The sequence below is a fragment of the Ceratotherium simum genome, chromosome 4 (assembly GCF_057802395.1).
Source record: "Ceratotherium simum simum isolate JZ-2026a chromosome 4, ASM5780239v1, whole genome shotgun sequence".
NCBI classification, from domain to species: Eukaryota; Metazoa; Chordata; class Mammalia; order Perissodactyla; family Rhinocerotidae; genus Ceratotherium; species Ceratotherium simum.
Genome location: NC_141903.1, coordinates 28,007,338 through 28,022,709, shown reverse-complemented (window position 1 = coordinate 28,022,709; position 15,372 = coordinate 28,007,338). Strand labels below are relative to the sequence as shown.

The following is a 15,372-nucleotide window of genomic DNA, read 5'->3' as shown; positions in this document are numbered from 1 at the left end:
CAAAAATCAGTTGCATTTCTGTACACTAACAAGGAAGTAGCAGAAAGAGAAATTAAGAATACCATCCCATTTACAATTGCAACAAAGAGAATAAAATACCTAGGAATAAACTTAACCAAAGAGGTGAAAGATCTGTACACCGAAAACTATAAAACATTTCTGAAAGAAATTGAAGAAGACACAAAGAAATGGAAAGATATTCCGTGCTCTTGGATTGGAAGAATTAACATAGTTAAGATGTCCATACTTCCTAAAGCCATCTATAGATTCACTGCAATCCCTATCAAAGTTCCAACAACATTTTTCACAGAAATAGAACAAAGAATCCTAAAATTTATATGGAACAACAAAAGACCCCGAATAGCTAAAGAAATCCTGAGAAAAAAGAACAAAGCTGGAGGTATGACACTCCCTGATTTCAAAATATACTACAAAGCTATAGTAACCAAAACAGCATGGTACTGGCACAAAAACAGACACACAGATCAATGGAATAGAATCGAAAGCCCAGAAATAAACCCACACATCTATGGACAGCTAATCTTTGACAAAGGAGCCAAGAACATACAATGGGGAAAAGAAAGTCTCTTCAACAAATGGTGTTGGGAAAACTGGATAGCCATATGCAAAAAAATGAAAGTAGACTCTTACCTTACACCATACACAAAAATTAACTCCAAATGGATTAAAGACTTGAATGTAAGACCTGAAACAAATATTTCTTGATACCTACTACGTGTATAGAATCGCCAGGCACTGTTCTAGGTACTGGGGGCCCGTACTGACAACACCCATGCTTTCACGGAGCGAACATTCTAGTGGGAAGAGAGATGAGGAAAAAAATGTAACAAACGAATCAGTGATAAGGGGCATAAGGAGGGAGGTAGGGACATAAGTTAGGAGGCTGGGAGAATCCCCCAACGTCTCATCCACTTGTCCAGCCGCCACCTCCTACACACGGGGCAGAGACAGCAGCAACCTGCTCAAGACTAGACGACATGGAGCTTGTTAGGAGCAGAGTTCGAAGTGAACACCGTCTTCCAGCAAAGCCAATCCTTTCTTCACAGCCCCTCCAACATTATTTGATTTCCCTGTCGCTGTCTAGCCCTTAGACTCCAGTATTGAGGGAGGGGAAATAGGCCATCAAGCACCCCCTTGTCGGCCCCAGGACATAAGAGTCCCCTCCAAGGGCCCCATCACACCCCAGTATCCAGGGAGAAGCCTGGGCGGGGCGGGGCCCGGACACGCGCCGGCGCGTCCAGCAGGTGGCAGCAGCGAGCGGCCGCGCCCCCCGCGCTGCCGCCCGCGAGCCCGCATCATGGATGGCGAGCTCTCCTGTTTCGCTTTGCTCGCCTTGGAATCCGAGACCCCAGACGAGGAGCAGGATTCATGAACCGGCCTCAGGGGCCCGGGCAGGGGCCTCTGGCTCCCGACGCTGGCCGAGAGGTGGGTCCCGGGGCGGGTCGCTGCTGGCGGAGGCCGGGCGGGGCCGCGCTGCCCAGCGGAGCCCGGCGCCCCGCGCGCTGCCCCCGCCCTGCCTCCCTGTGGTCCACACCCCCTCTGGGCGCCCGGGCCGCCGGGCTGGAATAGTCGGGGGTGCGCGCGAGCAGGCGCTGCCAGCCCCGCTTCTGCCCGGGATTCGGGTCCGAGGGGTAAGAGGACCGGGGCGCCCGTGTCCTCTCTGCCGCCGCCTCCTTCCTGCTCTCACCTGCGCCTGTTAGTCCAGTCGCCTTCAAGGCCAACGGCTTCAGCCCAGGCTGAGAGGGGACAGCAGAGGGAGAGAGCACCTGAGGATACAGAGCTGGCACTAGACTGCTTTTTCACCTCCAGGTGATGAGTGAGGTCGGAAGATCGGAAGATTTACAAAGCCACCGGGGCCTCCGTTTTGAATGAAAGACCCAGTGCAAAGGCATCATCATGAACACGAGCAGTAAGTGGGTCCTTCTCTCCTTTGCCATGGGAACAGGGTGGGGGCGGGAGGTGCAGGAGCCTGCGCTGGGGCTGCCTGGAAGAAGGAAGGAAGCCGGCATCTGGGTGGACACATGGCCCCCCGACTCCTTCTTGGTCCTTTCTGTGCTTCCTGGCTGAGGGATACGGGTCTGCCTTTTCCTAATTTTGCTAATGTTTTCTTGGCAGCGCCACTTGCCTCTGCAGGGAAGCCTGCTTGTCTCCTTCTAGCAATGTCTGGGAAGGCCTAGGAAGCAGTAGTGTGGCCATTGTCTGACTGTGGGGGCTCAGAGGAGACCTTCCCCACCCACAGCTGGAAAGCCATGGAAGGTCCTGCTTGTCCCGAAGCTGGGAGGAGCAGGGAGGCTGGCCCCTAACTGCTTGGTGGGTGGGTGTGGGCAGGCAGTCGGATGGGAACAAGCAGTTTGATAAACAAATCGTCAGAAGCCACCTTTGGATCTGGAGATTGTGAAATATCCTGCTCATGTGCTCCTGCAGCCCCATGGGCCTGGGGCTGATTTCTCCACACCTACAGGCTGTTTAGCCATCTCAAGACTGAGAGAGAAAAGGGCAAGCCCTTCGTCCAAGGTCTCTAACCTGCCAGAGGCAACACTGCTTTTACAGAGCCAGGACCAGACATTTTGCTGCCAGGCTCAGCCTCTGACTGAGAAATGCAGGCAAAAGTACAAGGAGGTCCAGTCCATTTCTCTTCAGTATAGTCGCTTTGACCATTGGCACCTGCTGGGGCACGTGGCCTGGGTGCCACACTGGAGGGGAGCCCCCTCCCACTCCCTGGTCACCATGGCTTGTCTGGATCATTCCAGTAGCAGGTAGGGTTGTGGAACTGGAGGACCCCTAGGAACATTCACTTCTCCAGGTCTATGACTTTGTCATCAGTCTCTGTCTGGATCCTAGATTGCTCATCTGTAAAATGAGAGGGATTGCATTGAGACTCTTCTAATCTAAGAATCTACAAGTTTCTTCTGAAAAAGCCAGAGCTGAGCAGCAAGGCGAGAAACATCAGTCCCTTCTGAGGCTATGTCCAGACCAAACCCACTATTTCCTCACTGTCCCTCCATTGCAAGGCTATTAGCATGGAGGGGAGGAAAACAAAGCAAAAGCCACCGAGATGGAAATGAAGTATATTTATTTACTATGTATTTGTATGACTCATCTCTCTGCTGTCTTCCTTTGTGTATTACATAGCAATGCTAAGCAAGCGAATGTGGCTAGACTCCTCTGCCTCTTACAGCCAAAGATTTTTGCCTCTTGATTTTGACAGTCTGGAACAGTGCTCTGGCTTCGCACCAGGCTCAAGGAAAGAGCAAAATTCTGTAGACCTGGTCACCTAGCGGGCCACATGTTTGTATCTGTGTGCTTTCAGACAAGTAAAGATGTGAACTGCCTGTCACATCTCACTATCTCTAGGAAAAAAATGTCTTTATGGGAGTCCTTTCTCACTAAATGGCAGAAGAGAAAGATGGCTCATCTATTTTTCAAAAAACTAAGAAGTAAGGTAACAAGCAATTGACTCTGCCCTTTTCTCTCTCTGGAATCCTAAGGAACTCTTGTGCTGTTAGCAACACTGAGTATTCCTGAAAGAAGGAAACAGAGATTTTACTTTTTTGTTGTTGTTATTTAAGAAATGATGACCAATAGAGTTGAATACTGCAAAAGATGCAGACTAACAAAAATGCCATTCCAGCCTCATATACTTTTCCTGAATGGGGAGAGTGTGTTTATTTTCCAGGAGAGGTGGAAAGTAAACAGAGTGGAATGACTTGGGCAGGCTTGGGGGCCCCTGAGTTCCCATTAGAGGAAGCGCTTTTCTAGAGGGCTGCCTGGGGGCACGCTGGAGAGACAGAAGCTCAGGCTCAGGGGCTGAGCTGATCATCCTCGAGGCTCCTCCCAACCCTGAGAGTCTGCAAAGGGAAACAGTAGAAATCAGACTTCAGTGCAGTGAAGGAGTGACGGGGTCATAAGATCATAGGGACAGGGCATTGGCAGGAGGTCCCTGGGGTGACTTGATCTAAGCAAAAATGTTCTCCCCTTTGGGATGTGAAATTCTTAACTTAATCTTCCTGCCTGAAATTGAACCTGGGAGAAACTCTTACTCGGTGTTTCTTTCACCTGCCTTTGCCGGGTGCCCCCTCTCCACTAGCCACTCTGCTAAGCATTTCACCTGCATGATCTCCCCAAACTCTCACACCCGACCTGTGAGATGGATGTCATTACTCCAATTTTATAGGTGAAACCCTGTAGCTAATGTTCACTCATCTCTTGAAGTCATGCAGTTAATTGTTGGATTATGAAAGGTTCTGGATGCATAACACTTCTGACAGTGCGTACCAGTCCTAATCTGTGGTTCAACTGTCACCACTGAGGTGGGGGCAAAGCTAAGCTCATTATTAAGTTCCTAATCACGTCATCCGGAGAAGAGGAGCACTGTCGTGGGACAGTGTGTAAGAGCTGATAGAGTCGGGCCCTGGGATCAGGGGGTCCTGGTTCTAGTCGTCCTTTTCTCATGTATTAGCTGGATGGTCTTCAGTACGGTTGTCTCATCTGCAAAATGGCAACAATGGGACCTCCCTCAGCGTGGAACGGAGACAAATGTTAGTGTGCTGTGTGCAATACAGAGTGTGGTACCTGGGACCCAGCTGGCATCATGTCACAGTGGTGGCCAGGCTGTCGTCATCAGCAGTGGTCATTGTGGCTATTGTCATTGTTGACTTTATGACATTAGCAAGCAGGTCACTCAGCCTCTTGGCACACCTTCGTCATAAATTGCGAGGAATATCAGAAGCGTGACTTTGAGGATTAAACAGGATTGTATGAAAATGCTTTGTAAACATATGTAAATTGTTTTTATTAATAAGAAACACTTGTCTCAGATGGCAAAAATGGGCAAGTGCTCCGTCAGCAGCTCCTCGGTGTGCATTTTAGTTTCATCAGAATCCTTTCTGCTGAAATCTAGCTGAGCGTTAGTATACCACAAAGCAAGAATTTGAGAGAAGGGGTAATTTTGGAGATGATGGAGTTGGGTGGTGTTACGGACCTGGCAGAATGCAACAGGTTGGGTCCGGCCTTCAGAGCCAATAAGGGAGGGGAAGGAGGGCTCTTTAAGGACAGAACAGAACACTAGAGGCACAAGCAAGACTCCCAGGGCTCGGGAAAGCTGGGCTGGTCGTGAGACAGTGCACGCCCCTGGGTGAAGGGAAGAGAAGCGCAGCAATCTTTCCCACCTTGGTCTCTGCGGGATGGGTCTACTACTCACCCTTTCCTGCCCCCTCCCCGCCCCCCGCATGCTCCCAACCTAATTCCAAGGAATTTGTCTGTCATTTGTCTCCTGATCTGCTGAGGCAGCCCCCTTTATCCACTCCAGCCTCCCCCATTCTCCCCCCTCCACCCTCTGCATCACCCTCTGCTTAGAACGCAGATCCCATTGCTCTTAAAATGCAAAAGGAAACCCCTCAGCAAGGCCTGCAGGCTCCCATGTGGCCTTGTCCCAGCCTTACAGCCCCGTCTCATCCACACTGAACCATTCTCCGCGTTCCCATCACGTTCGCCTCCTTCCTTTCTCTCTAAAGGCCTGTGCCTGCCAACTTTGCATGTGCTGTTCCTTCCTCCTGGAAAGCCCGCTCCCTCCAGCACCAGCCCCTCTGCCCACCCCCCGCACTTCACCTAGGCTGGCCTCCTCACCCTCCAGAGTTGCAGAAGCCCTCCCAGCCCCCCAGTCCAGCTGGCATCCCCGTGATGTATGCTCTCCATGCACCTTGGCCCTGTTCCTTCAGAGCCTTGTGTCTGTCATCACACATTCACCATGTGATTGCAGGCCATTTTCCTGAACTTAGAGAGCAAGGAAGGAGGTACTCCAGACCCCTCGCTCTCTCACACAGTCCCCAGAGCTGTGAGGGTGTCACCACCTAATGTACATATTCTTAGACAACAATATACCTTTGGTTATTCCATGTCAGTGTCTCCCATTCCCATGTTGGCCCCAGGAGCTCCCAAGTCCCTGGGTCCAAAGCCAGGGGAGACTGAGTTGACCCCAGAGTGCCAGAGACCCTGAGCACCAGTCAATTCTGTGTGCCATAAAATGCTGTGCTCCTCACTTGGGTCGGAACTCCCAGAGCTCCTGAAAGCTATGGCTTTCCTAGGCACAAAACCCGTACTGGCTCATACTCGAGGCTGGGGAGCATCATGCATACTACATACAGTGGTGCCAAGAGCCATCCTTCCTCATTTCATCAGCTTCTTCCTGCCCTCTGGTCCCTTCTTTGGTCTCTATCATGGATTGGCATGCCAACAAGTTACTTTTTTGGAGTAGACTTTGTTTTGTTGAAGAGAGCACTGAGGGGTCATATAACCTGCACAAAGGTGTCATGGGATAAGCAGACGCCATACTGGGGCAGGAAGAACCTGAGCTTTGGGGTCTGGATTCCTGAGTTCAAATGCAAGGTCTATCATGTACTCTCTCTGTGATCTTGAACAAGATAGAGCACGTCTCTGAGCCTGAATTTTATCATGAATAGAATGTGAGCAATAATGCCAGTGTGCTGGGTTGTTGTGAGGATTAAGTGAAATAGTGTGAGAAACTCACGGGCATTGGGTCTTAGGGAATGGAGTTGAATCTGAAGTTGAGTTGGCCATTGAGTAGAGCAAAGTTCTGGAATGATGGTATCGTAAGAGCCCAACCCTCTGGTTGAAAATTAGCTTGTTTTAGTGGTATGGTAGCCAGCACTGGGTTCTGTACATAGGAAAGCCCAAGCTTTCAGGACGACCTTCTGGAAGATTATTAACCTAGTATTGTGTATGGCATGGGTTGAAGGCAGGAAGTTAGGATCCTAGGTTCCAGGGAGAGACGATGAGCCTGGTTCAGAAAAGGTCTGAGGGCCTCGGTGGTTGTAAGAATAGAAATAAGGGGAAAGATCCTTTAGAAAACGAAGTCTGCATGACCTGGCACTCGACTGAGTTATAGGGTGAAGGAGAAGAGGAGTCTATCAGTTAGGGTCTTGGTAGGGAACCGATGGGCAACTTGAGGCGAGTTAAATAGAAGGAGTCTTAACAGATGTGTGAGAAGGGTGTGGAGAAACAAACAGGGAGAAGCAAGGATGGCCCAGTACTAGGAGGCTAGTAACAGCAGCCATTACCACTCTTACCCAGGCCTGAAGGGGCAAAGAAAGGGAACCCAGAGACCCAGCGAGCTGTGGGGTAAGGACTGCCTAGTAGGAGCTGTGTCCTCTGGCTCCAGGAAGGCAGCCGGCCCATGGCAACACCCCAAGGAAGGAACCAAGAGAATTAATACCCTGACCTCTCTCTCCTCCCTCCCTCGGATCTCCTATGGTGCTCCGCATTGACCCAGTCCAACCAGGAGCCAGAGGGCAAGGAAGGCAGTTGATGGACCCAGCACCGTCAGCCGCCCAGGGTACAGTAGGAGGCAGAGTGGATCTGGAGAGGCGAGGGGTTCAGAATGGAAGACCTCCACCACAAGGAGCATGATGACCTTCCTCTGCTGATGTCATTGCCCAGATCGGGAACTCTAAGAATTCCTTGAGGAAAGGATCCATTGCAAACACAAACCCAGTAGGATGCCCTCCAAAGAAATTCTAAATTTGCAAAATAGATAAAAAGTAGAGATGATTGTATACTTTATAAGGATAGAGACTTTTTTTTTTAAACAGCCAAATGAAGGAAGCAGTTGTTAACAAATGATTACCTGAGGCTAAGGGGGGGGGGCGGTTAGAGAAATAATGTAAGGAACAATTTTAAAACCATCCAAAATGAATATAACACATCTCTGAAAATCACCATGTTTTTTCAAGAGTACTTGTATTGCGTAAAGAAAGTGATATCAATTCTGAACTCCAACATTCTTCTCTGGTAAAGCTTTATCTTGCCGAGATAACATCTGCTGTGGTGCATGGTCAACAGCTGGCTGATACCCAGCATGAGCCAGATACCACTGCCAAAGAACAGAAAACGACCAGAAGCGTGTAAGCACCTTTTACTTGGGGGGTATTTCAACAGTTAAATTGTTCTTCTGTAATTCATAAAGGCACAGACTGGATCTAGGTAGCTGGATTCAAATTCCAGCCCTGGCCTTTACTTGCTGTGTGGCCTTGGGCAAATCACTTACCTTCTCTGTACCTCAGTTCCTCATCTTGAATGGTAATAACAGGGGGTATAATAATAGTGCCTTTCTCCTAGAGTAGTTATAAAGAATAAATAAGTTAATAGTTGTGAATTGCTTAGAACAGTGGCTGGCATACAGCAAGTGTTTATGAAATGAGTAAAAATAGTATATATTCATTTGCTAGAGCTACCAATAACAAAGTACCACAAATTGGGTGGTTTAAACAATAGAAATGGATTGTTTCACAGTTCTGGACACTAAAAGTCCAAAATCAAGGTGTTGGCAGGGTAGGTTCCTTCTGAGCGCCATGAGGGCAGGACCTGATCAAGGCCTCTCTCTTTGGTTGTGGGTGGCCGTCTTCCCCCTGTGTCTTCACATCATCTTCCCTCTATCTGTGTCTCTGTGTCCAAATTTCCCCTTTTGGTAAGGACACCAGTCATACTGGATTAGGGCCCACCCTAGTGACCTTATTTTAACTTGATTACCTCTGAAAGACCCTATCTCCAAACAAGATCACATTCTGGGGTACTGGGGGTTAGGACTCCAGCATATGAGTTTGGGGGGACACAATTCACTCCCTGACATAGTGTTTGTTAAGTGGATGACTTCTCAAGGAGAAGACTTCCCTGCGGATTGGTTTCCCCCTGAATATCAGCCACTCCCCAGGGCTAGTAGAGGGTGCTGATAGTTGATTATTAAACACAAGAGTCACAAAGGTTATCTGCCTAGTCTTGATGTTTAAACCCTAATTTTACCACATCTGACCAGCGGAGACGGAGCCTCTCCGTGAGCACCTGAAGGGAAGAGTTCACACGTAGGAGATCCCTAGAAGGGAGGACTGCAGGGACTTAGTATTCCACATTCTGTCTGCAGAAAACACCGTCCCCTCCCGACCCCCATTCAGGTCATTACACACAACTGTAGCTTTTCAGTAATGTAACGGGAATTGACAGTCATATTGGTTTTCAGTTGGCCTGGTTCCTGGGAATGTCCAACCTGGGGACTGGCAATTGGATTGTTCATCTGTTCACTCAACAAATATTTACCAACCACCAACTCTGCACATCAGCGTGTGTCTCATCCTGGAGACACAGAGATAACAGACATGGTCCTTGCCTTTGTGGATCATACAGGCCCAGCAAAATGGGCCAGCTGGTGGGCAGCATGATGGGGCACCCACCAGGTTTTCAATGAATTTGAATTATCTGCCAACATTGGGAAGTTGGTAAATCAAAATTGGGATTCCTAGCTTCTCTTTTAAGAAAAAAACTGGCAGTTGTTGCACCCCTGCCCCTATTCTCCTACACAACAACAGTCGGCAGGATTGCTGCCGTCAGTGGGGCAGGGCCTGGTCTCTAGTGCGCCACAGTGGCCACCACGTCCCGTCAAATTGCACGAGGACAGCTTAATACTTTTATGTTACCTTGCCACTGCAGAGATTTGAATTTTTAAACCCCTGTCTAGTAGGTGATCCATATAACATCACACATGGAGAAGGGTATCTTCACACAGAGAAGCAGAAACTGCAGCCTATCTGTTAATTATTATGGGAGAAAGTCCTGTCTGGTGGTAGCAATTGATTAACACTGCCATGCTATTCAAGTCCTCGAAGTGAGCAAAACCCTGCCGCATGTCCTTTTTTCCCCAGCTGACCCATTCCCAGAAGGGTGATATCATATCCTGTTGGAGACAGTTGGGTAAACAGTGTCCCCCCCACCCCCAGAGGTCAGCTTTGTTTCCAGGGGAGCTTAGTAATAGCGGGTGAGGCACAGACCAAACAAGGCAATCTGGATAACTGGTCCCAGCTCTGGGTAACTTTTCCAGCCCAAAGGAAGGTACCCTGGGAGGCTGAACTGTTCCAAGGATTGTTCTGACACAAGGGACACGCCTGATCCAGTTGAGGACATCTAGTCCACAGCATGAGCTCTGTGACAGTAAGGTCGGTTCGTATCCCCCCAGCTAAGGAGTGATTACTGAAAGGCCACACATTGACCCGTATGGCTACTCAAGACCTCTCCTCTGTCATTATGGGGTTCTTCTGCTTGAGAAAGAAAGGTAGTAAAGTGGATAGTGCCAACATAATTTCTTCAGTTGAGGGCAGACTTTTTTCATTTCTCTGGAATAAATCAGAGTAGTAAAGAATTCACAGAAAGCAAAGCCCAGTGCCTGATACATAGTAGGTGCTCAAAAGATATTTGATGAATTAATTCATTAATGAAAAGCCCGCTCTCTTTTTCTTTATGATAAAGATCTCTCTGCTAAGCGCTAAGTTCATCTTTCTGACTGTCTGCTAAGATGCCTACCTGGGTATTCCCAAGGCACTTCAAATTCAACCTAAATTTAATAAATGTATTCTCTTTGAAAAAAACAACTGCTTCAATTCTGTGGTCCTAATTGATTGCTAGAACCTCCATCTACCCAGTCACCTAAGTTAGTGATTAGAAAGCGGTCCTAATCTACATTTCTCCTTCCTTCACTATCCCATGTTCAATCTGTGTACATATCTGGTTGTTCCTACCTCCTAAATGTGACTTGAACGTTTCTCTTCCTCAACTGCCATCATTTCCCATTGACTGCAACACCAGGCGTGGCAGCCATTGGAGTAAAAAGTTGGGGGAGGGTTGGGTTGATCCCAAGTTCAGTAGGAGGCAATGGAGCCATGTGGTCTGCTGGAGAACGTGGTTCCAGGCAGCATGGGCAGGAGGAGGTTGTAGCACGGCTCCGCAGAGCCCTGATTAGGCTGTGTCTGAAGCATCGTGTCAGGGTGGGCAGTGATCAACTGAAGCATGCCCGGGAAAGAGTGGCCAGAGTGGTGGAAGGCCTTGAAACATGCTAGAGGGAGGGCATTGAAGGAGCAGTAGGGAGGCACCAGAGTCAGCCCCACAGGTTGGTTTTGTGTCCCCCGGAGAGTATGGATGATCCCCTGACGATTTCACGCAACGCTACTGGGTTGTGTCCTGCAACCCAGAAGACTCCAGCCTCTTTTGTAAGTATATCACCGGCCAGACAACGAGTCCAGACAGGCTCCGCTTTGCTGCCCTGTTGCTCCTGGCGCGGTGATTACTGCTCTGTGCTCATGCAACAGCCCTACCCCCTCTCCTGGCACAATTCCACCCTCTACCTACCGCCTGTATCATTTCCGAAGCTTTTTCCTCGCATCTGCTTAATTTTGTGCAAAGCACAGGTCTTTCTCCATGGGCTGTTATCTCTTGCCCTCGCCAGCACCAGCAGGGCCAATGAGACGACTGCTTTGCAATAGTCTAATGACACAGTTGATCTATTTTAAGCACCTGAAGCACACTCCACCAAGTGCCAATCTTCCCGCAGCAAGCCGCTCTCAGCATGCAGGGGCAGGGGCAGGGGCAGGTGCAGCCCGAGGTCTGTTCCTGCTTTTTGAAATCTGGGGAAACCGCCCAGGGGTCTGGACCCTGCCCGTCCAAGGACGATCTAAGGCAACCGTAAAATTAGATATTTTCACAGTCAGCATGAGTTGTTCTGGAAGGAGAATTGCCTCTGATGCCAGGATTATATGATGCGGGGACCTCAAGTGACCATAAATCTTTCCTTTAAAGGGCAGATACAGAGGCCGGGCCCATTACACACAGGGAGAAGGGACCTGGGAGGGAGCATTTCGGGAACAAAGGGAAGCCCAACCCCCATCAGAGATGCCTTAGCCTCAGACCAATTTTTTCTTCTCCTCCTAATCAAGAGACATTCTTTTCCAATTATAGCCTATTTGAGTGCAAATGTTTACATGTATTACTTATTTAGTCCTTGCAACCATTCTGCCTGGGCCTTCCCTGCATTCTGCATCTAGGGAAGGTTCCCATGTTATATTGGCTCTCACCATCCTTCACTGAACTTACCACAGTCAGTAATTATTTTATCCATTAGCTTGTTTTCTTCATTTCTGCCTCTTATCCCCTTTTGACTGTCAGCCACATGATGGCTCTGTGACAGGCCTGTCTGTTTTGTTCACTGCTGAGTCCTCCAAACTCAGAGTAATGACCGCTAGTAACAGTTCACATTGGTAGAGTGTTTGCTGTGTGCCAGGCACAGTGCTAAGCTCTTCAGACATAACGCACTTAACCCTCATGAAAGTCCTGGGAGGTAGAAACTAATGTTATCCTCACCTTACAGAGGAGGAAACTGAGGCTCAGAGAAGAGGTCGTTGGCCCCAAATCTCACATTTAATAAGTAATGAAGCCTTGAATGAATATATGAATGGATGAACTGAATGAGGAATATTTACACCCCCATTTTGCAGAAGGGAAATGAGGTTCAAAGGTAAGTCACCTGGCCGCGGTCACAGGAGCCAGGAGGTGGTGGGGCAGGTGTTTGAAATCATGTCGATCTGACTCTGAGGCCTCCTGTCACTCCTTCCTGCTTCCTCTTTTTCACCGTCTTCCCCCACTTCACTGTGATGAGAGTCACGGGGGAAAGTGTGGGTTGGGGTGGCTGGTCATATAGTCTCCTGTTGGATGTCCCAGCACTGCTGGCCCATTCACTGGGGCAGTGACACAAATGCCTGCGCTGTGTGTGGCCACATGCCAGGCGCTGTGGGATCGGAGATGCACAGGACAGAGAGGTGACCTCAGATTGCCTCCTTCTAGCATCACGCAAGGTGGACACAAGCATGTGTGGCTGTAACACGGGGGAGACCGTCATGGGTGTTGAGAGGGAAGGAAAGAGTACAGAGGAAGACAGGCCAGATTCCCTTGGAAGACCTGGGGGATCGTTTGTGGAGAAGCCCTGGAGAGGTGAATAAACTTTTGTGAGGCAGAGGAGAAGGGAAGGAAGGGGCATTCCAGATGGGCTCATTCAGTCATTCTCCCAGGCAAGCACTCCACAAACGCTTGTTGCGCAACTTCTGCATCCTGGGCCCTTGGCTCTGGTGGAGGGCGAAATAAACAGATACAGAGTGTTTCGGGAAATGTCAGGAAGTCCAGTTTGTCTGTACTCTGTAGCGTATGAGTAGGTGGACAGTGAGGAGATAAAGCTGGCGAGTTGGTGAGGATCAGGTCTTTGAGAGTTTTCAGTGCCAGACTAGAGTATTTGTTACAGCCTATGACCAATGAGGAGCCCTGAGAGGTTCTGAGCTGAGCAGCGACCCGACCAGAGCTGTGCATTATTTAGGACGATCTCCCTGGCAACACGTACCTGATGGATCAGAGAGCCCAGAGGCAGTGAGAGGCAGGCCGAGCACAGTGGTGCAGGTGTGAGTGGATGAGCGGGGAAGGCATAGGGTGCAGAGAGGACGACAGTGGTTCTGTAGCCAGCTGTGCGTTACCGCTCTTTTGCCCACGGTTGGACCTGTTATCTGATTCTGATTTCTGGGACTGTGCGAACTGATACTTTGAAAACTAGGTTACTGACCAAATCGAGGCGCCTAGAGAGTGTATTTGATAAGCACTTGAGCTGTGGAAACAGACTGCCTGGATTCAAATTCCAGCTTAGCCACGTTCTAGCTATGAAGGCTTCAGTGACTTGCTTTACCACTAAAGCTTCAGTTTCCTCTCAAGATGGGAATATTAGGAGAGCACTGAGTGAGGGAATGGATGTAAGATGCTTGACACATGGAAAACACTCAATAATGATTAATAGTGGTTAAGTAATGAAATACATGTGAATGTGTTGTGCATGATATTGTTACAATACAATTACCTCTTGATCATTCCACTGGGAAAGGAGAACAGAGGTATGTATTGATTACCCAGGACTTCTATTTAGCTAACATTTAAGAAGTGCTTTATTATGTATTAGACTATATTCTAAACTTTCCATGAATTTGTCTCTTTTGATCCTAGGCATGAGTCAGAGGTGAAATTAATGTTGTAGAGGACAACCCTATCTGAGTTGGGAGCATGTCATACTAGACCACGGGTTGGCAAACTTTTTCTGTAAAGGGCCAGGTAGTAAATATTTGGGGCTTTGTAAGCCATATAGTCTCTGTGACACGGAAGCAGCCCTAGACAATGTGTAATCAAAAGACGAGCCTGCAGTCCAATCAAAATTTATTTACAAAAATAAAGGTGGAGAGGGATTTGGCCCCTGGGCCAGAGTTTGCTGACCCCTATACTAGATTACCTCTAAGACCTTTTCCAACTTTGATATTCCAATGCAAAATGATAACACAGAAATGCCTAATCTTTCTTATTTAGTTCATCTTTGTAACTACAAGAGGAGTTTGCTTCAGATATGTTAGAGATGATGCACCGCAAAGATAGACACAGAAAGGACTATACGAAGCTATCTCCGTTCCTTGTGTTGCCTTCATATTCGGCACACCCCAAAATTCATACTCTGGTATTATATGACTCTTCTCAAGTGTCCTCTAAATGCCAGGCTTTTCAGTAGACAGCTCTTGGGCTGCAGAGAATGATGCTCAGGCCACAGACTCTCCCACTTGGAAAAAGACACCCAGGGCAGTATTCCATGCTGGTGCTTCAATGTCCGCAACAAAGTCTTCTCCTTCTTTGATCCCCATTCACATTTCCTACTCAAAGCCCGCATTCTTTTGTAATGAAATACAGTAGCAAGATTGTCCAGTATGTTTTATCATCTCTTCTTCTGACTCTGCGAGAACTTTCCACCAGCTCCATGTAGTACTAATGGGCTGTCAGTTGTGGTGTTCTGCGCCTCCCCCAGGGGATGGCACATGACCTAGACTAGCCAATCAGAGTATCCCATCTACCTTGGCCCAAGGATCTGTTCATTAGTGGACATTAGACTCAAGAGAGGCCAACCAGAGTTTCCCTGAAATTGGATAGGTTGATATTGGGGAGGAGGACTATTCATTCCATTGAGGTTGCTAAGCTGAGGAGATGAGGGTCTGGGGATACCAGTGGCCATTCTTGTCCAATATGTGAGAAGAAGCTGTCTGAAAAATAGAGAAAGTCATATCTCTGACCATATAGTAAAGCCCCTGAATCCAGCCAGAGCTGAAGCCAGAGGCCGCCTACCACACCCCATCCCCCAGATCTCCCAGTTGCAAGAACCAACAAATTCCCTTTGTGCTTAAACTAGTTTCAGTTGGGTTTCTGTAAATTACAATGAAAAGGACCCTAACTAAAGCACATTGTTTGTTTTTTTACCATTCTTCCTGTTGGCAATTACCTCCTACAATTACCACCATTTATCAAAATCTTAGCCATCTTTAGGCTAAAAGACTCCTCCGTTCCAGCTTCCTGTCATCCACTCCTGACGTGATTTTATTCCCTTTTCTGAAGTCCCTGGTCCTTGGTTTAAAACATTCTTATGGCTATGGGTCATTTGCTGTAAGTCAACATGGT

At 48.4% G+C, this 15,372-nt stretch overlaps 1 protein-coding gene across 1 annotated transcript in view; it reads left to right on the top strand.

Annotated features, from left to right (window-relative positions):
* The first annotated feature begins 1,330 nt into the window (after positions 1–1,330).
* Positions 1,331–15,372, top strand: part of ABLIM3 (actin binding LIM protein family member 3) — a 110,538-nt gene continuing 96,496 nt past the window's right edge. Inside the window, exons 1-2 of the mRNA XM_004428667.3 lie at positions 1,331–1,446; positions 1,831–1,930. Of these exons, the coding sequence (XP_004428724.1) occupies positions 1,918–1,930 (13 nt within the window). The 5' untranslated portion in view covers positions 1,331–1,446; positions 1,831–1,917. The remainder of the gene's footprint in view (positions 1,447–1,830; positions 1,931–15,372) is intronic.